General features: G+C 35.6%; 1 protein-coding gene across 5 annotated transcripts in view; it reads left to right on the forward strand.

Moving 5' to 3' along the window:
• The window catches only part of INVS (inversin), a 98,429-nt gene that overhangs the window by 18,113 nt on the left and 57,690 nt on the right, over window positions 1-22,626 (forward strand). The window contains exons 1-2 of one of the 5 annotated variants that reach the window (XM_049830102.1): window positions 18,105-18,255; window positions 18,794-18,842. The exons of 3 other annotated variants lie outside the window; for them this stretch is intronic. Coding sequence is in view for 1 of the 2 variants with exons in the window: in XM_049830101.1 (XP_049686058.1) it covers window positions 18,247-18,255 (9 nt within the window). In the remaining variant the exon portion in view is untranslated. Of the gene's footprint in view, window positions 1-18,104; window positions 18,256-18,793; window positions 18,843-22,626 lie in introns of those variants that run through there. One more of the 5 variants, XM_049830101.1, reaches the window with a different exon arrangement.

A 22,626-nucleotide genomic window follows, 5' to 3' on the forward strand; every position in this document is an offset into this window, starting at 1 on the left:
TTTTGATGTCGATGTCTAAATTGTGACAAATGAATCTCACCCAAAGCATACATTTTTTAGCAAGTCATCTTTTTTGAATCTTTATTGACATGATCTTTTGTAGTATCTGTCTTTTCTTCATCAGCCTTATGATGGAGATGTTTCAGTCTTTGTAGGCAGAAGGCCATGTAAATGAAGTTACTTGTTTTTTTATTCTTGGGTTTCCTTCTGTTCCACTATAAAGATAGAATGTTTTGATCTCTTTTGTTAAATGGACAGGTCTCCTAAGCAATTTTGAAAGGGTGCACACCCTTAAAAAACAAAAAAGTCAAGTTGTTAACTTCAGAAAATTTAAATCAAAAAACAATTGAACAAAAAGACCCCCAAAATCTAAACCCACCAGAAAATTATATAAATTATTGCAGGAGTGCACCTGTGAAAATTGTCATAGGAGTTTCAGAGGACAATGTTGACTTCATGAACATGGATGTAATTTACTGGGAGCTGAAACAGCGACTGATTGCAACAGAAGTAAAATCATTAACATAATTTGCCAGTGATTTCACACTGAGGAATTGTATTACTATGTGGGTACAGATCGTTTAAGCTGGTAGAACTTAGATTATTGTGAAATAAACATGCTGTGGAGACAGATATGAGTACTGGGATTGCAGTTTTAACTACAGACATTCATTTTCACTTGTAAGCATTCTGGTAGCAATTTGCTTCTAGTCTTAAATTGCAACTTGCTTAAACACCCACATGTGATGCTTCTGAACGGAACTGTTTCTACATACCCAAATTACCTTTATATGATTTTTTCATTTATCTTTCATTAAGTAATTCCAGTTTAATATAAGGAGAAAAACAGGCCTGCTTCTTTTAGAATTTCTCACAGGCGATGCTCACTTATTAGCAATCTGTTTACTCTGGGGAAGTAACAATCTCTATGAATACCCTAAGCACAGCCTTTTGTGTTAACAGGGATAGAAGAAAAAATTCAATAGTTTTGTTGTTGATGCTAATAATATGCACTTAAAATAATCTATCAGGATGCTTAACTGTCAGGAGGATATTAATTTTGGCTTCAGGAAGATTAATACCACCCCAGTGGGAAAATGTGGCTTTCATTATCTTAGAAGCATTAAATATTCTGTAGCTTGTATTAATTCTTTGCTGACACAGTTATTGATAAATAACAGTGCATCCAGGATGCAGTTAGGAATTCTGTGTAAAGTAGGAGGGTATATTTTAATGGTCTTTAATTTTTCTTAAACGAGAAAAAAATGGTTGTTCCTTTATACTCACCAGTAACCATACAGGTAAAGGAAGGAAGTAAGAAAAGACAGCCTGTGGCAAGCATAAGACATGGCAGAAAATTAGAAAAAAAAGGTAGTCTTTAGTTCACTTACTTTATGAAAGCTTATTTTCAAGTCTTATCTAATGAGTAAACTCAAGGTAGTCCAGAAGGTAAAACTCTGGAAGTACTGTTCTACAAGTCAGGTTTCAGTTGCACAGCAGATACTAAGGCATCTGACTCTGATTTCTCACTGGTTTTCTGTTAGTATGAAATCACATTTTAAGACAAGGTTATGCAAAAATTTACATGCCAAAGTAGTTCTTTTGACTTCAAGTTCAAGATCAGAATTTCAGAGTAGCTAAAGATCAGACTCTGTCTCTATACAGACTGCACTGATAAATATGGTATGAATTTCTAGAGGCTATGGCACATGTAAAGTTGATTTTAAAATTATTTTAGTAACTGTTGGTTACTAAACTTACTCACTCTAATGTGTTTGAAAATATTGCTTGCAATTTGTGGCTGCCTCCCTGACTATACCTACCTTCCAGCAGACATTTTGAGCATCAAAGGAATTATAGCATGGCTAAACAGAAAACATAGTGTCTGTTACTGTCTTTGGGTAGGATTGGATTGTGAAAGAGAACAAATAAAGCTGGCTGAGGCACTAAAATGCATTATACTATAAATATCTGACAAGTTTGCTTTGTAGCCTGCTGTAGACAGAATGCTGCTATCTACTTCCGCTCATAATAGTAAAATACTATTTTTCCCCATTTAGAATAATAGAAGCAAAAGTTGAAGGTAGATGGGGGAGGTTTAAAGAGAGGGTTTGCGGCAGGAGCACTTGTGTCATATTTAGGCAAATACTACATAGTAGAGTATATTTGTGTCAAAAGGGATGGACCAAGTGTAGTGCCTTCTCTTTTACATGCACATGAAGCGGTGATCTCTAGTTGCCTGGGGCAGTTGATGACTGGCAGCCATCATTGTTGCATCCGTATTTTGAAGGATTACATTTTAATTGTGTGGGTTACAAACCTAATTTAAAGGAATAAGTACATCTAAGGTTTTTGTGAAGATTAACGGATTAGCTCTTGCTATGTATAAAGGATGTTCAGATAAAATTCTCAGGGAGGTCCATCTCCTGGAACACAACTTGAAAAACATAGCGGTATATGATTTCTGATTCTGACCTGTAATGATGGAAAAGATTCACACCTATCAAGAATAGTGATCATAAAACAAATATTATAAATAAGTATTGCGGAAGAAAACTCAGGAATAATAATGGGGGAGACAACTCAGCAGGTTAATACGTCTAATACTTATACAAAGACATTTACAGGTTTTGCTGATATGATTAGAAATGAAGAAGAATGAAGAACAGTAATTTTTCTTCACTGCTTGGCACCAGCTAGTCCTCTAGTATAACATTGGTTTTTTTAGCCTTCATAGTTAAAGATTTATAAAAAGGAAAAGCTCTTAAAATAATTAAAGGCGAAAAAAAGCCTAAACGAGAATACTTTTAATGAACTAAGTAAGACCAAATTGGGAGAATTATATGTATTCCTTTCCTCTGTAAACAAGGTATGTATTAAAAAGAATGAGAATGTGCTAAACAAGAACAAACTGTGGCAGTGAATATCACCTAGGACAAGTAGGAGGTTTATAATGTAAACAGTAAGGGAATTTTTAATGCTGGAAAACCTGAATAGCTCCTGAGAACACTGTGGACTCACTGTCACCAACATAGGCATAAATGTCTTTGTGCGCAGAAGAGTTTGGAATGATATTGTTCAGTTCTGGCCAGTGTGGAGGGCTGGGCCAGATGCATCATTAGGGTTCTCCTTTGGCAGAGGTGCTTCTGGTGGGGCTCAGTGGTAGGAATTCTGAACTAGCCTCGTTTTGGAAAGGGAAGTATGGTATCAAAAACAGTTTTTTATCACTGTAAATAAACATATATCTACTAAATGGTACACTACAAGATTTGAAAATTAAAATATTTGCCTCATCTTTGCAGTGATTTATTATATTTTGAGTACATTTTAGAGCAGTATAATAATAATTTAAATTTATTCCTAGAAATATTATTTACAATTTCAACTTTTCAGTTTTTGTACTGGTTTGCTTGAGATTGAGACCCAGCTTACCTAAATGTTCTGTAGGTTCAGTTTTTCTTCGGGCAATAGTAATCTGAAGGGATCTGTTTGCCAAACTATTAATTTAAATACCTATATTTTGCGATAAGACTCTACTGAAATGCCCATCTTTTGAAGAGTTTAATAATCTGTGTCTGATTGAAATGATTAATAAATATGTCTTCACCCCCAAGAGTATTTTGTAAACCTAAGAAGTTAAAGCGCTCTGAGGACAAATAGAATGCAATTTGAATATTTTTTTTCTGAATAAATCTTTTTACTGTGTTTAGATTGTTTTAAATAGAATTGTGTCGCACTTTCATGTAGTTTCCTATATCTGTACGACCTAGATGTTACACAGGAACATTTTCCTCAGTTAAATTGTAGATTTTTCCAAAGTAGAATAGCAGATATTCATGTCTTATGTCTTCTTTAACTAAAGAAGCTTTTATTTTATTTAAGTTTTGATGTAATTTGATTTAATACTATTTTATTGTTAGTAAGCAATTGCAGAAGCATAGGAATCCCTTGCTGGAAAATACATTGTTTTTGGCATAGTTGAGAAATCAACTAATTAATTTTGGCAGGACACTACTAATTGCTTTATTGACTGTTTCAGGAACTTGGGTATTTTTACTCACATTATTCTTATGATTGCATGATCTTAACAATGTTCCTGTGGTTGTGGTGTTTTATTTTGGTTTTTTTTTAATGTTCTCTTCCTGTCGTTTGTTGCATTAAACAGCCTCAGTTCAGGGACTGTGCCTCTGATCTCACTGTTAATGTTTTTGGATAGTACCACTGTAAAAATAATAAACGTTGCTGCTTTTCAGTTTGCCTTAGAGTGATGTGACTTGTGAGGTCCTATGTTACTAGATACTGCATATTGTCCTAGAAACAGACTTTTTTTTCCTTGAGAAACAATGGAAGAAAATTTATAATGATAAATTCAAATGATGTAGTCCTGGTTTATATCATTCCACTAAAAAGAAAGGAATATTTGGTAGATATTAAATGGAATGACAACGGTAACATTTGTCTATCATGTAGCTTGCTATTGGGATTCCTTTTTTAATGATGCAAATCCTTGCCTGCTAAGAATGCTTCCCAGCTCAAGCTTGGTTTTCTGGGGTTAATTTTCCCGGAGTTTCTGCCTGGGCTTGAGAAGAGCTCTGTACAAAGGGAGTCAGTACAGCCTAGTGGAGAGCAGAGTCACGAGCATTTGCATCTCTGGAATGTTGTTATTGACAAACGGTAGTCTGCTATTGACATTTGTGTCCCTTGATGATACTTCTATCCTAGCTTATCTTTGCTGGTCAAATGCCTTAATTGTTCTGGCCTTTAATTCAGTCAAAGTTGGAGCACGAGTGGAAGAGAAAAGAGAAGGAACAGGTCTAACAGAGCATCAAGCTTGAGCTGTGAAGCTGCTGGCAACGATCAACCTGTCATAATGTTATGATTTGTTCATTTTTATACCATTTATTAGCCTTTACTTGTTGTGCCATTTGGCCTCCAGGGCAGATAAAGTGCTGTCTAATTTGGTAGGTTTGCTTCTGTCAGAGTGGCCTCGACAGAGAAGGTGTTAGCTGTAGTGACAAATAATCAATAGCTGTCGTTGTCATGAGGAACGTGAGTAGTTGGGCCTTTCATCTGGAGGATTAGAGGTCTAATTGGATTGAGAATAGGGAGGGTGGGCTGTTGGGTAACCCTGTCAGCTATGTTAAGCTGTCAAATGTCAGCCTTCCTGAAAGGAAGAAGGGATGGTTAGCTTTCAGAAACAAGGAAGAAGACATATGAAAGCTTTTTAAAAGTAATAGATAGAAAAGTAGAATAGGCTAACATACACTTTAACCCCTTCTTGTTTAATTATATATCTCTCCAGTTAATGAGGGTGCATGGTGTGTGCTCTCTCTGTATCTCTCTCTCTCTCACGCACACACACACAGAGACAGAATTTGTGTGAAACAGATTTGGCAGCATGATACCAAATCAGACTGGTTCTATGTTTTGAGAAAAAGCCAGTTAACTACTCAGATGGGGAATATAAATGCAAAAGATTGTGACATAGAAGAGGAAAATATCCACCAATGGAGGGAATTGCTTAGCAGAACCTATAAAGAAACTGAATATTTTGTTTTAATATTTTGTTGTAAAGATTTGGCTGTCCGATAGTACCAACATATTTTTAGAGCTATAAACAGTTGTTTCAACGTTGCTGTAAGTAGAATAAGTACTATGACCCAGTCCAGCATCGGACCGTAAAATTGTCAGTTGAATTTTGTCTGTATTTTCTTACTGTTGCTTTTGATCCCTTGCTCTCTGCCTGTTTCTTGGAGAAAGATTTGTGGTGTTCTAAAGAAGATAAATCCAATGAAAGAGCCAGTATGCTAGTAGAACAAATAATTTTTTCAGATTAATGTCTCAGAAGGTTTACAGTACTACTATTTACCTTACCAGAATAAATAATAGGACTAGATTTGTTTGTTTATAAAATTACTAAAATAGTGGTTTATTTGTCATCTTATTTTGTGATGCTTTTCAAAGCAAGTCTTAACTGCAACCGTACCAGTATTTCCTTTCTTTAAGTAACGCATTTTCCCTGAGATCTATAGTACTTGGCCAAAGTTACCAATATCGCTGGCCACCTCTTACAAGGAGCTAGCATCCTTAACTGCTGATGGCCTTGAAATAGCAAAGTTTTTAGAGAGGGGAAAAAGCACCCTTTATTTTGTATCAGCTAATTAAACAAAAGACACTTTTATATTTTTCTTCCTCTTTATAGGCTTGTACTTTTCTTTTTAAAATCTTCTTTTTGTTGTTGTTTTGTTTTTGCTGGGTTTGATCATTTATTTATTCTAAACTGGTGGTTTTACTATTGGTGTTTCAGTTTGGATTGATTCCCTGCTGCTCCCCTTATTGATGGCCATTTGGACTCTTGACATCGTATTTACTGGTGGTCTGCTGTAAATACTGGCAAACCCATGCTTAATCTCAGGTTTATCTTTGTAGGTTAGACAATGGTGTGAGTATTTCAGAAGCAGAAATCTTGAATGGATTGTCTGTTACTATGCTTCAGTGGCTGAAGTGTCAAAAATCATGGCTTTTTTCCCCTTTGAGATTATCTGCCATGCTCTTGGAGACCCATCTTTGTGTAAGAGTCTGAATTCATCGGTCTTGAATCATTTTTGCTTTTGCAGTTAGTTATCTGACAGCTATTGTACCTCTGTCATTTCTAGTCTAGGCTTGATCAGAACTAAACTTAATACTTTTCACAAAATCCAGTTCTTCTGCTTCATCTTTCTCTCCCTGTTTTGTTTCATTGCTTCCCCAACTCTGACTTTATGATCTTGACTTTTTTTTTTTTGAGTCTGTATAATCTGATTTAATCACATTTAACCTTCCAGTGTGAGCTATAGGAAGGACAGATGAAGAACTGAGATGATTGCCTGCTTTTGTGGCTTTAAGTGTATTAGCTGAGATTGCTGAGCTACAAGAGAAGCGTTACGCTGCTGTGGCCAGGTTGGCTTCAGTATCCATAATATCCATGAAGCTGATGCAGTGTTTCTACGCTGTGTTGTAGTCTGCATTATAGAAGCACTGTCATAAAATGAGCTTATTCTTGGTAATAAATTAAGCCTGGGCCCATTTATTACTAGAAGATTATTAAATTATGTTTTTAGCTTACTGAAAACCTATCCATTCTTCTGAAATTTTTTTTTGTCAAGTTCCTGCTTTGTTTTTATTCATTGTGTTAGGAAGTATGTCGTAATTCAGTATCTTAATTTCTAGAGCTTTACCTAACACTTGCTGCCAAAATCCTTGCCCTTTTTTTTTCTTCTAGATAATTTCCTTGCCATGCCAATGATCTGTGGTTTCCCCGTTTTCTCACCTTCTGAGTCTAGCTAGAACATCACTATTAGTGATGTTTTCTTTCTCTTTTCCTCCAGCAATGTCACAGCTACTTTCATTAACCTAATTGACTTATTTTCATTGTACAAACTATTCTCTCTCATTTTCAAGCACGATGTAATTTCACTCCTCTGCATCTCTGCTGTGCTAACTCTCCTCCTTCCTCCATTTGGCTTTGTATCTTCTTCTACCACGTTTCCTGTGCTTGAAATAAGCTTTTGCGATCCAAGCTGCCAGAGGACATTGTATTATCATACTAGTGCCTCTGTTGAGCAATCTTGATCTCAAGCATTTGAAATGTCATTAAAAATAATAAGAAAAGAAATGTCTCCAACTGCAGTGACTTTCTAAAAGATTTTGAAAATATGAATCAAGTGCAAGCCATGGTAGCAGAACATAGAGAAGCTCTGCTTGTGTTGTGTTTCTGTGTGAAAAGGAACTAATTCTGCATAGCATATGGAATGGTGTCTTAAATATCTGTACAGCCAGCTGGTAGAATTACTTTATTTTCATCTATCAAATACACGGTCGTACTTTTGTGAGTAAAATTTGGAAGAGCTTCTGGCCTGATGACTTACCCATTGTTAATTTGTCTGATCTTTTCTAAGTCCTCTTCCATAGCAATAATTTTTCCAGCTACTACCAATGAATAAAATAATTCGTATTAGCTCATGAAGAATATCAGTTACCAAGAATGAGAAGGTAAAGTGATCCTGTGCTAAAAAAACATCTTAAGTGAGGACCTAAGGCTAAAAAAAAATGTATTGGTATATAACTTCAACTCAGAGATTTTGTTGGGAAGACAGACTAGAACTGAACAGGATGCAGATGTGCTTTAGGACAGTTAGGCAAAATTTTGCCCACCAAAGGCAAGTACTTTGTGCAGGCATGAGCCATGCTTTTTCTATAGAATGTTATTCCATGTTGCTTCATGTTTGGCTGTTTTAATGCTTGATGTTTGACTTGCTTATCCTGCTTTTCAACTGCTAGCTCTCTTGTACGTACTGTTATCAAATTGCTGTCCCCTCTCTCTCATTTTGCTTTATTCAAAGGATAGGTGAAAATTTCTCTAGCATTTGAACTTGAAAATGGGATTCTTTTTAAACAGGGTCTTAACTATACTTGGAGTGTTGTGGTTCAGATCTGGATAGATTTAATTTTCTTTCACTTATTGCTGTTCTTTTAGCATGTTTAGCATTGTGGCATCTCTTGGTGCGCAAGAGACTTACCCAGCTCTTCTCCCAGTACAGTGATGTCTGGTGCTAAGTCTATAACTTAAAAAAATACCTTTACAGCCAAAAACATCTCCCTGTTTGAGTGTCCTTTCTAAAACATCATTCTTGCATTAATTGCACCTCTGCAACTGACCTCATGACTGATCTTTAATGGTTACAAGAAGAAATACGGTTCTTGGGACTGAGAAACCACTTACTTGTTTGTGTCCAAATTTGGCACTGACAAAACAGACTATCACTAGTGTTAGCTCATCCGTTTGGTTTAGTTTAGTTTTGTGAGCTGTTTGGTGATTTCTGTTTGAATGAGGTGTCTTTTTCCAGCTATTCTGTAGTAAAAAGTGAAGGTATTTGTTTTCACTGATTATAAATGTTATTCTAATTTTAAGTGAATTAGTTTTGTGTTAAATGTTTCCACATACACTTCAATAAATGTAGTACCAGCAATAGATCACTTTGAAACAGGACACCTTTCTGCTGAATTCTCCAGGAATCTTCTATCAGGTGTCTGACACATCCTTAATCTGATGCTCAGGCTTGTCATTTGAATCGATAGTATACTAGATGGGATGTCTTCAGCATGCAAGGCTTTTGCTATAGAAGGTATTTGAAAAATAAATTCAGATCTTATGGCCAGCCACAAACTCCAGGAGCACTAATCTTTCATTTGTCTCTCTCTTTGTCTGTAAACAGTTAGTTAAATTGTTGATTAAAGAGAATTAGGTGAATCACACTCAAGTCAGAACGGGTATGTATAAACTACGTAAGCAAATTCTGTTGTTTCCTGGAAAGCAACAGCTAATGTCAGCATTTCATAAAATATAAAATTAAACTTACCTATTAAAATTATCATTTTTACGTCTCTTTGTAGAGCAGTTTGGAACCCTTTTTTGTTACATGTTTTTTTATTAATGAAGAATGAAGAATTATTGAAGAAAGCTACCAATTTTTATTTTTGAGGAATGATTTCTACTGAAATATTAAGTGATTTATGCTATGAATATCATCTGTATATGTTCAGCCTTGTGATGGGAACATTTAAATGTAAATATATATATATACACACACACACATAGGACATGTTTTTTAATGTTCTGTTAGTATGGTATAGATTTGGGAAGATTTTAAGAAACACCAAACTTGAATTGTTACTTTAACTGCCTATAGTCTGAAGAAAGAGAAATAAATCTAGTACTTTTATTACTGCTGGGATGTAGTTTGAGTAGCTTACTAGGCTTTGATTTACTTACTAGTACTCCAAGGAGATTATGACTTCATTTTAAATCTCAAACATCACTGTAGTGTCTATAGAAGCTATAAAATATTGCAGTATATAAAAGTAGCTTCAAGTGTCTCTAATTATTTAAAGTAAGGGTAAACCTACCTTTATTGCAGATTATTGTCTTTATGGATTGTCTGTCTACTTCTGTAATAGTTCTGGAAACTTCACTGTGGCTGAAGAACTTTTCTCATAAAATAAAATTTGGTATGTAGTTTTGTAACTATTACACACAGTGGTTTGTTACAGGACTTAAGAGGTTTGAAATATATTTAAAACAATTAAAAGACATAGATTTATTTTCAGATAAAACAGCAGCTAGAATAATAACAAAAAATTCTGGAAAGATAAGTTCAAAAATGAGTATATATGCAAAGTTTTCATTTTGCAAGCATTGTTGCTTCCAGCAGTCTGTAAGGACATCACTTGCACAAGCCCTTAGAGGGGTGCAATTAAGAAGTACAAGGCAGTAGTGACACAGTACTGGTCAGTGCTGCTGAGTAGCAATGGCAATTAGTTTGCTTCCAGAATGAAACAATACTGCACAAAGTTAGGATAAAAAGTAAGGACTTTGACTGGACTGATGGCTGTCATTCAGACTTGTTTTTCAGGTAGAATTCTGTCATGGATAATACTGTTCTTTATAACATTTTTATTAGATTTTAAATAGAAATCTGGACATAGCATAGAAACATATCTAGAAGAATGGAAGATCATATGAAGTCCATCTAAATATAGGTTTTGTCCTTTTAAAGTATGAGCTTATACAATTTAAAATTTTCTGTATGTAAGCAGATTATGGAGGATTTTTTTTGTCTTGCTAAAATGCTTTTGAGCAACCATCCTAACTTATGTTTCTGGAAGAGAGGTGGGAAGTTTAGGAGGCATTAGGTAATGTATGTATAACTAAGCAATAAGAGACATGGACATCTGCAAAACATGAGTTATGTGAGGTATACAGATAATTACTAAAAATGGAAAGAACATGATACTTATGGACATAAATACAAACTTTACTAGGATTTGAGAAGAATGTGAATATATGAAAATGCCATTTTTAAAAAGACAGACATATTTCAGGATAAACTTTCTTAGTTTTTTTAACACTGCTCTTAGTTCAAGACTGTTCAACTTAAAGCTGTTAAGATGAAGAAAATGAATGTAGTAAATATTTTCTAGTACTTGTATTTTGGGGGAGGAGGGAGTCAGTACTTGCTGCCAAATCTTTCAAATCACAATATTTTTTGAAATACAATATTTTTTGAAAACTTAGTCTTTGATTCCTTATGAAGAGGTGGGCAGTGATCCTGTAAATATGCCTGATGTGTCTCAGGTTTTCTTCTAAATCCCCAGATTGTGTGTTGTGGGTACTTCTGCCTGAATGACTTCAAAAGAACACCACAGGAAAACAAGTTCAGTAACAGTAGAAGAGATCAACTGGAAATGAACGCTAATTGCATTTTCATCCTTCAAGTGTTTTTTACATGAAAGCCACTAATTTCTATAGGTAGACCATAAAATTTAGTGCTGAAGAGCCAAGAACACTACACAGAAACAGCATGTACAGACCATGGGTAAATGAGGTCAAAGGCTGTAAGATACAAACACCTATTTTCCTTCAACTTTTGCTGGGAAACAGTTTTACCTTGGCTTTTACAGTACTCGTCAGTTGTCTTCTCTATTGTATTCTTTGACTGTGTGCCAGTTGATAGTTCTGTCTATTCCTATGGAAACCAAGATATTGAAGCCAATCTTGCAAGAGGCTTTAGGGAGAAGTGCTCCAAGTTCAGACACTGCCTTGCTTTCAGTCAAAATGTCTGATAGTCAGAACTGGCCTCAAGTCGTACTGATGTTCTTGTCTGATGTATTGCCTAAGATGCTTTGCCAGACAGATGAACATGTTCTGCTTGGAAACTGGTAAATAAGGTTTCTATTCAGCTGTCTGAGGGATTCTCTCCAGTTGGGTGTTTTACTTTTGAGTCTAGAATGCTGCTAACAAAGTTGCTACAAGGGTACTTTGTGAGATTAACCCAATGTCAAAATCAGTGATGTTTTTGCTGTGGTTGACTTGAAAGGATTAACAAACATCACATATTTAAATCCGCCAGTGGTTTGTTAGATAGAAGACATGGCATCATCCTTGTCCATGCAGAGGTAATAAATAGCTTAACGAATTTTTTTTGAAGCTGTAGTTCAATGGATGACTGTTAAGGGTTACGTCTAAAACAATAATCCTGAAGACTTTCTTTTACTGACTTTTATTTTTTCAGTTACTTTTTTAATCAAGGAGTTAACTTCTTAGTTTTGCTCAAATTAAAACTACTTGATTTCAAGTTTTCTTGAATTAAACTGGTCCAGCTGTGACTGAAGTTGTTCCAGAGCTAGAAGAAATACCAGTTTAACACCCTATAATTAATAAAAATTACATTATTATATTTTATCTGTCTGTTCAGAGATGGGCTGTTTCCATTCATTCCGCAGCGGCTTTACTGAAGATGCGTGTGGAAATCAAGTCTTCTGACTATCGTCTGCAAGCTGATTAGGGAGTGCAGAGAATAGGAAAGAGTAGTTTCTCTGCTACCTCTGCTGACTTTGTTTATAATAGTCAGTATAGACTATAATAGTCAGTGAGTAGACAGTATGCAGCAAAAATGAGCTAAGGATTGTTATCTTCGGTGTCTAATTCTTGCCCAGTGTACCAAGCATATGTCCCAGAGGTTGAGGGGAATATTTGAAAGGGTTGAGAATGTCCTTATAACTGTGATGTTTAATAGAAACACTTCACTGTATTTGTTCTGTAGGACTTTGCAATCAGATCGATGAATGTGATCAGCTTACTTTTAAATTTGTGAAATAATTTGATTTATTCACCTTCCCTTTTGGTGTGGTTTCATCCAACAGTGACAATATTTTTGCATCTGCCGTGTTTTAATGAAGAATGATTGATCCAACTGTTAAGATTCATGAATAAAATAGAATTTCCTTCCCCATTCATGATTTACATATCAATGGGGAAAAAAGTTATTGGGAGCTTGTCTGTGATTCTAATTTTGTGTATTCTTGATATAGCATTTGAAATTTAAAATATATTAAAATGTATTAACATTTAAACATATCAAAAACTTTATATAAAATTGATCATGAGCTTATTTGCTCAAATAAGAATATTCTGTGTGTTGAACTTGTACAGCAATATAGCTCCTGATAGCCAAAGAGACAGCCTGCTATTTTGATGGCAACTTTACTCATTTTCACTAGAAATTGGGGTTCTAAGTAGCTATATTGATTTTATTTTATTTTATTTTTTTCATGAACTATTAAAAAAATGTACTGATATTCAAGGAGTGTAAGAATGGTGCAGTCATATATGCTTAAAGGGTAGCTCTTACAGGGCTTATAGCTGTTGTAACCAGGCAATATTAATTCAGTTTCAGTGCATTAGAAATCAAGAAGTTTCACTATTTCATGCCTAAATAATTTTTCAAAACACAAGTGTTAATTTAATTTATAAATATAAACAATTCTTATTTGCAATTTAATTAATATATCTACTTGCAAGTCTCTATTTTGATAACTTTACTTCTGAAGAATCCTTGTCAGATTTCTGGCAGTTAGGTGATAATACAAGCATATCAAAATGCTCCTTTTGATGTATGGATTTCATTTGCTTTTGGAACAGTATTCTGTTCCTATATCTATCAAATTAGAAGTATGATAGTCACAGCTTCTGGTTTTGGTAAGTGCTTTGTTTGTTCACTGAAAAGCTACTAAAACTGGCAGGTGTTGGTGACAGAAAGTCCTTCCTATGTTCCATGTCATTCTAAGTTGTTTCTGATGTTCTGAGAATGTGCTTCTTCTCAAAGGGATACTAATAGATGAAACAACCTCTAAAGAAACCACGTGAACAGCCCCTTTTCTTTCCAAAGTTATGAAAATTCTCCAGTTTTGAAAATTTGTGACCAAGCTGATCTGTGGGGTGAAGCATCCCCTATTCAGCACCTACTCACTGGAAAGAGAGTGAGTGAGTATGTATGTTTGTGTATATAGTAAGATTATCTTCTGTAAGATTGAGTAGGTCAAAGACAGCAGTTTCTCCTCTGTGAACATAAGCAAGTTAAATTCAGTTGCCATTTTTGCTTTAAAGGGAAAGCTCATGGATATGTTTATCTCTTAAAGGCTTAGATAGCAATTAAGGAGTTAAAGTTTTTTGACTTTCAGTGCTTCTTGAAAGCATCTAACAACAAAGAGCTGTTCTCAACTTTGACTGTAGCATCTATGCTAGTCTGTTGGCAGAGTGTGCTGATGTAGTGCAAAGTGGCTGCTGTATTCTGCTTGGATTTTAAGTTAATATCTAAATTACTTTCATGTTGTTCATATTTCACCTCAGTAACTGAGTGCACAATACAATTTATTATTTTTTAATGTGTAGATTTATACTGAAACTCACATGTTACTATTAAAAAGTACAGACAATTTTGTGTTTCAGATATGAGCAACGATCAAATCTTAACTCCAACTTTTAAGGAGTCCTGGATTAAAAAGGTTTAATATCTAATCTGACTGTTAAAAAATCACAGCAATCTATTTCACTTTTTTTGTTGTCTTAGAATAAGAACTAGTATATTTGGGGCAGAATGTGCTTCGCTGGAAAAGGAGAGCAGTGGCCTGCTATGCTAAATTTCCATGCACCTTTCCAGTTCTCGTTCTGCCCCAAACTGGGTCTAAACCAAAGGAACAATGTACATGAGTGAATATGTAGGAAATAAACTATGATCCAGTTTGTTTTCCTGCTCTCAAGCTGTTGTATATCTAGCTATACTTAAATATGATTTATGAGTTTAAAAAGGAAAATTAAAACATGAATGATATTTAAAGACAGTAAAAGTATAATTACTGCCCGTGCTATGATTGGTGTATTATTAGAAAAGCAGACCTGTTTTATCTTTGCAATTAATTCAACTCTAATAATTTTGTGCTGTTCTGTTTGTGAAAGAGTAAAAGTAACTGAATTATATATTATATTCCTCTGAAGAGGAGTTATTGATCGTTAAATGGTCTCTCTTTTCACAAAAGAATACTGACAAAATTGTGTTAAAATGTCTTACATAAGTGCTGCTTAATTAATAATGAATATATTTTAAAAATCAAAATTTAATAAGCTAATAAATTATTAAACTATGGTGGGATGTATAATTATCAGATCTCCGAAGTCCCTACTGTCATGGATGGTGGACTTGCTGCACTGTTACTCCTTCTCTGTTGTCTTCGAACGTACCCCTTTAAACAGGTTGACCGTCGCACTTCTGCTTTTGTGGGGACTTTTATTTTACCACTTGCCTGCAGTCTTCTGTGCACTTGCTGACCAGGCTTAGTTACTGCAGTTCTCTGTTGGGGGCTGTGGTCAATGGTTAATGCCTGATTTTGATAAATCTCATCTTAACAGTACAGAAACAGCAAGGGACAAGGCGCAAAAGAGTTTTAATCAATGAAGCATTCTTTGGGAATCATAACATTGCAGAATTTGTGGTATTCAGTAACATTTTTGACTACTGGTAAATAATGTTTTAAATAGAAAGAAAAGTAGCTGAGAGGAGTAGCTGACCTCAATAGCATGCAAGAATTTAAAATTAGTTTCTAAGGGATAAATACGTAGATATAAATAGAAAATTGGGTAAAATGTGCACCACGCTGTCAGCAGTAGGTCCTTCAAGACTAACTGGGTATTTTGCTAGCTGATTTTTCTGGATATAAATTCAATAGATTGCCTTTTTAGGCCTGTACAAAAATATTTACTGTAGTGCTAGATGGAAAATTGCAAGTTAAATGGGAAATTAGGGCACAAAATGTAAAGGTATGTTAAAGAATTTGATAAAGAACTGAAAACAAATACAGTTGAAATATGAACTGTAACATCAGAAGGAGTATATTAGAATTACTCAACAGTTGCACTTGAATCTAGCATTAGTCGATATTTTTTATTAACAAACTTAGCGTCACAAGTAGTACTTTTTCTAAGGACGCTTCAGAGTGACAAAAGATTAGGCATTATTGTCAGTCATAGACAGGATTAGAGCGTGTGGGATACCAGAAGTATGAGAACACTGGAAGTAATTGAAATGGTTGGAAATACGATAGTCCATAGTGCAAGTCGGGGGGGGGGGGGGGGGGGGGGGCGGCAGAAAAATTTATTCTGTCTTGTGAATTTATTATATGAAAATGACTAAGAAGGATGTCAATGTGCTAACTGGTCGGAGAATGTACTTAATTGGTGAAAAGATTGCAGGTTTTGGTATATCACATAAGATATTTGCACTAGCAATAGACAAGTATCATTGCTGTTCAGTAGGCTACTTGGTGGGACCTCTTCTGGTATGCTCTGTAACTGCTTGCTTGTGCTCAAAATGAATGAGTTCAAACTAGAATGAGTGCAGAGAGGTGACAATATTTTAGGGGGAATGTGGGGGTTTATGTTTTGTTATTGAGATAAAAGATGGATACTTGTTTAGGTTTTAAAACCTGCACTGTACTTTCATGGGTAGAAAGAGTGAAGTGTGTGTGTGCCTTAAAAAAAAAGGATGAACAAAACCTAAAAAACCCAGCCCAAAACTGAGAGAAATGGGGAAAAAAATCCCAAACACCGTAATTCCACTTAAAAGAAATGTCTAGGAATTTTTTGAAAAGGATTAGATGTTCTTACTCCTTATGGTACTGGAGGATTGGATTTAGTAACTTAGAAGGTCAGTTTTAACCTTCAGTTCTAATTTGTGATTTACCTGTAAATATTTCTAAGGCTTTCTATTCTGCTGGAAGTATATGCCCTGACTGCATGTTCAGTGCTTATGACTGTTGGCAATGAAGAGCCCTTAAAACCCACCTCCTTTGTAAGGATCACTTTTAAATTGTTTTATGTTCTTTTGGTTTGTCTGCTCCCAGTACTGGGAAAGCAGGTATGTAATTTTGAATTGAAGCCAAAGTAGCATCTTCACGGTTTAATAGCTTGGCATTCTTTTTAATGACCCCTGCCGTGTTTACCAGGAGGTTATATAGAGATGCTGGGCTGCCTTTTTCTTAGTTCTCTAGCAACACTTATAGTCAAATAAATGTTCACAAGCCTATTGTAGGTGTTCGGAAAACCAAGTGTAGCTGTGCTGTAACAGTCAGTAGTCAGCTCATGTGCGTGCTACATTATGAATTATTACAAATCAGTCTTTCAAGTCATGTTAAATATTTCACATGGATTAGAATTGTTACGCTTTTTGAAAATGTGGTCTCAGCAATGAATAGGGAAATAAACAATTTTTCTGTATGTATTGGCCTCTTTTAACCCATGATGGCAAGGTGATGGTAGCCTATGGATGTGCTTTTGGCTTTTGGAGAGCTGCACATATTCCTCTGACTCTTAGCCTTATGTTGTACATCTCAGTTTCTCCCTTTATAAAATGGTGTTATATTTATCTACCCTGTGTAGTATGTTTTTAAAATCCAAAGATGAAAAGTGCAACCTCAGAGGTACATCAACACTACAGGGTAGGAGAAGTGGTTAGAGTGTAGAAGCACGTGGTTATATAATGACCAAGTTAACTCACCAAGAAATAGTGGCATGAGAAGGGAAATAAATTTTCAGAGCTCTGTTGCACATCAGCAGAATGTTTCTAGACACAGATGAACTCTTTAAAGCAAACTTGCATGTCTCTGAATTACTTAAAAGTTTACTATGCAAAATACTTCAGTGTCATTCATCATTACGTGCCCAGGAGAATTTTATTTGGGATTCTGCAAAATCTTCTTGATTGGTGCATAATAAACGGCAATCTGGACTACAGTGAAACTGATATGATGCCTGTCATTTAGGATTTAGATGAAATAGTTCCATTTCCCCCTTCCCTTTATCCTTCCCATTTCTTGTAGAGCCACATCTGGTACAGGAGAGGGTTATCAATTTATTGAGGCTTTAGCCATATAAAATGGAAGTCATATAAGGAGTAAGAATATTAACAGATTAAGAGGGTTGGTTCCTGTTCTATTAATAAGTGTACTTGTCTACTGTCTTTTGGTGTTAGCTGCAGTTTGGAAAAGTGTTTGGACCCTTCTCTATTTAATGACTATACAGGAGACATCTGTGAGGAAACTTAGTTTCAATATATGCACGCTTGGTATTAAGATGCTAATGTCACCTCCATTTCAGATTGTGTTTTATTTTACATAACAACAGTCAGTAATCCAGGTTTTTACATTTATGTATTTTATATGATGTCACTTTAAATGTCCCTGTTGCTGTTACAGACTTTGACTTTCAGTTCACAGAAAGAAAATTTTACGCATTTTACAGGAACTGTACTCAGTTTCTTTTCAATTCTGAATCACAAAAGCATCAGATTTTAGCCAGCTAAGCGGAGAGGAAGTAAGATGTTGCAAGTAAGTATTAATTGCAGTTGTTGTTCTTCTTTTATCTTCTGATAGCTGAGCAGTGATCCCAGCTGCCATTGCTGGCATTGCCAGGCTTCTACCAAATGTAGCAGAGCACTGTACATGACCTCTCTGCTGGCAAGTTAAGCTGTCTGGGGAGGGAACATGCATGGTGTCTCACAGTTGAGGAGAGAATATCCTGTCTACCTGTTAAGGAGGTTAACACTCATGTATGCTAAAAAATTTCTGGAAGAATTTTGCTTACATGTAGAATAATACCTTTTACAAGAAACAGAATTAACTGCAGCAATTTGTTGTTAGCTCTGTGGTAGTTTAAGATTCAGGCTTTAACAATGCATCTTGGAATGTATTAAATTATCTACATGTATTAAAATGTAAATTAAAAAAATCCATTAACAACTCTGAATCTTTCTTATACTGCTAGATACCATGTGGGGAACAAAAATGTCTGCCAAAACCTCTTTTTCATTTTGGATGCTGGAATATTTGCACAGCTGTATTTTTATGATAGTGTTTTCTATGTTAGGTTGGTTGGTCTATTGTGCCACCTATTACCAGAGAGCCAGCTAGTAGAGGTGGGTAACATTATTTAAACCTTCCCAACAGTAATAGGAAAATATGATTGCTCTACATGTTGCAGTACAATTGAAGTGTTTTGGACAATGGAGTAGTAGGAACCTGTGTCTGTTCATTTGGCAGAAGGCTGATACCTGTCCCAGAAGGGCTTTAGGTGTTAAGAGTGGCTTCGCAGTGATGCTGGAATCCCTCCCTTTCCCTATACCCATATGCCCATGTTAGGTTGAGTCACATACTAGATCTCCTGTTCTCCATTAGTTTGCTAGGGAAGAAGACTGCCACTAATCCAAGGAAAGGAAAAATAAATGTTCTTTCCCTAGTCTTCCGACTGCTGAATGAAGGTACCGTGGGCCAAGTTCTGAGGAAGTGTCTGAAACAGAGACACTGGGCAACTTAAAGCAGGATTGTGCCTGGCTGTATAACGTGGCATGATGTGAAGTATGAGGCTAATGTTTTTAGTGCATTTGTAATACAACCATCGGTAATTTCAGTATCAACCTACAATTAGAATCATAACAACACTGTTAGCAGTACAGAGCTTGTTTTTTCTTAGTCTTTTGCTTAGGTGACCGTATGGCACAGATTGACCTTGGCTGGTTGCCAAATGCCCACCCAGCCGCTCTCTCACTCCCCCTCCTCAACAGGCCAGGGAGAGAAAATAGGTTGAAAAAGCTGCTTTAGATGGATGAAGAAATAAACACATTATCTCAGAGGCCCAGAAAAGTAGGTAGAAAAGAGTTTACTGGCAATTTTCCACTGGAACCTGTTCCTGGCAATACAGTCATATTGAAAATACTAGGCAGGTGGGGTTTTTTTCTGAGTGAATCTGCAATTTTGGGGATAACTTTTTCAGTTTCAGGGATGATCTGAATTCTGGCAAATTCATTGATTCCAACTAAGATGTTTCTCCCATTGCTCTTTTCTCTGTTGAAACATTCAGGAAAGCAAAGTTTTTCTGACTACTTAGCTGTTAAGCTTGGGGTCCAGAACTTTCTTCAAAGTCATTATTTGATGGCAGAGCAATGATTGCTTATTGAACTGTCTACCAAAAAATGTGTTATACTCCATTGCAGTTAGTGTATGTGGCTGAAATTCTGAAATAGCGGAAGTATTTCTTCTGATTATGATTAGTTGTCAGCTGTTCTCTGAAATGGTGCTGTAGTTTGCATACAGAGTTGAGGGTTTTGGTTAAAAATAATTTTAATAGAATATAAAGGAATTTTAAGAATCAGCATTGGAATAGTAAGTTTTGGCTACCAGGAACTCAGTTTTCTGTACCATTATTTAATAGTGTTTGCTCATAATGTTTTCACAGTATAACAGAATCAGTTCAGAGACATTACCAATGTTAAGAGACCATGGAGTGACCCAAAGCACTTCATGCTGCCCAGGAATCTTTAGGCCAACCTAGTGCATTTTCTATGTGTAAAAACTAGCAAGCTTAAAGACTTGTTATACATAAGAATTTTATAAAAATGAAGGAATTCGGCTAGTAACTGCTTTTTCAGATTAAGCATACTTTTTTCCCCCTCCACCTAGTAAGACCTAAATTAGATCTGCCTTCAAGACATGTTGATACATTGCATATTTACAAACTTAAGCAGTAATCAATTGGAGGTGGGTAATTTTTCCTTTGCCATTTATAGGGATGGTGTTATTTTCTAACAAGGGAAAGGAACACAGTAACATTCATGGTATTACTAAAGAACAGCAGTCAGGAGTAAGAGCATTAATAAGATCATTACAAATAAGTAATGTACATACAGGTGCTTTCTGTGGTGATGTTTTTAAAAAAAATCTTAAATCATTTGGAAGAAACAGAATCTTTTTTGTTTCAGAATGAGGGGATTTATTACAGATTCATTTCCTAAGGAGAGGGATTTGTTGGTGGCTAAGCATGTAACAGAATAATATAGTACTAACTGGTGGAAAAATGTCTAACACTAAAAATAAAATACAGTATAGGGAAAGGAACTCTAATAATAAAAATGCATGTTTCCTTAGTTTTATGTATTATTTTAACTTTGACACTTCAGCTGAATTCATTCAAAAAGCACAATATACTTGTAAATCTTCCAATAAGTATCCATCAACAAGAGAAAATCAATTTTTTTTTTCATGTGTATGCATGCACATTGAGCAGGAAACACTGAAAACAAACCAAATGCATTATCCTCTGTGATGGAGAAAAGCAGCTATATTTCTTCCAAGACTAATATTCTCTCGAGTTATTTAATGTTGCCTTCCCCCAGTCTAATTCCCAACTACATCATGATACATTGTGATTTTTTGCTAGTTTTTTTCTTTTTTTTAATGAGTTTTGCAAATTCTTCTTATATTTACCCATAAAATATAATGGCAATAATGAGGAGATTTCTCATCCCTAACTCATTCCCAAATTTATCATGAATTCGAGGGTGTTCTGCATGGATTACTAGCTGTGCAGATGTTATGCTGTTCTGCCTCTGTACTTCAGTGCATGCCTTGATGTATGTCTGTGTAGTAAACGGGCAAAATCCTAGGGTTATGTTTTCCTTGACACCCAGCAGAAGAAAGAGAATTAGTCAGTCAAGACTTGCTGTGAATGCTGTTGAAAAGTACAGTAGCCATGCTGTCTCTGGCAAGAGAAGTTTGCATTTTCAGGCAGGTTTGTGGTAAGGTTTTTGGCAGACTTTTCTTGTAGGCTTTCATTGAAGGGCAAGGACTGATGGCAATAAACTGTAGAAGCAGGAAGAGGTTATTTTGTCTGAGCTCATTCATGATTTGTTTTCCCTGTTTTGTATTTTAAAATAAAATAGTGTAGTAGGGGGAAAAAAAATCAAATTCATTTATTTTAGGCGAACTTGGTGAAATCCATTCTGCCCACATAAAGCTCAACTCTTCTTTGTTTATTAGATGAAGAGCAGAACAGTAATATATGTAAAATCTGCCCTTCCAATGTTTATGGCTGCTATGAAAAAGGAAACAAGAATATTTTCATTCCCTGGCACTGGATACTGTGGGGACCTCTGGAATCCTTTGGCCCATCTATACCCTACCATTCTGCTGAGGAAGTGATTTGCAATTCTGAGCTTTATGATACAGAGGTGCCCCCATTCGTTAGCACTGCTTGCACTTGTCTACATGCTTACCTTTTTTTCATTGTTTTTCCAAAGACAGTCTAAAGGGACTAAGTTAACATACAGGATTTATGAAAGAATTGTAGCAGACCGAAATATGTTAATTTGCAGGTAGTTCCATAAGCAGAAGAATCCAAAGACATGACTTCTGTTGATTTGAGTGCCACCTGTCCTGTGTACATTGTCTAATAAAGCTTCATCAAATGCTGCAGCTTTTCTCTGAGTGGGGGGAATTAGTGCAATTTTTCTTCTCTTCTGAGCTTTCTCTTTTCATTATATTTATGGGTAATTGATACTTTTACTTAAACTATCAATATGTGAAATTGGCAAAACCCAATATTTTGGGAAACATTGGGAGACAGTGAGCAAAATTGGGAGACAGCACACTCTCTTCACTTTAGGAAAGGTTAAAAGTTAGAGTGGGGAAAGAATAGGAATGTTTAAAACATGATCACACATAGATCCGGATGTTTTGCTCTAATGAGTTATTGCTCCAGCTGTTACTACTCTTCGACTGAAAGTTAACTGCTGAAGGTGGTTTGAAAAACCCAATAGACTTTGTATTGCAGTGAAGTGGAAGCATCAAAATGTCGTCTGTAGCATCTCTGTTGTATAAAATAACCTCCAAGCAAGGGGCAGTAGCAAGTCAAGGCTGGCTATACCT

The sequence above is a fragment of the Accipiter gentilis genome, chromosome 27 (assembly GCF_929443795.1).
Source record: "Accipiter gentilis chromosome 27, bAccGen1.1, whole genome shotgun sequence".
NCBI classification, from domain to species: Eukaryota; Metazoa; Chordata; class Aves; order Accipitriformes; family Accipitridae; genus Astur; species Astur gentilis.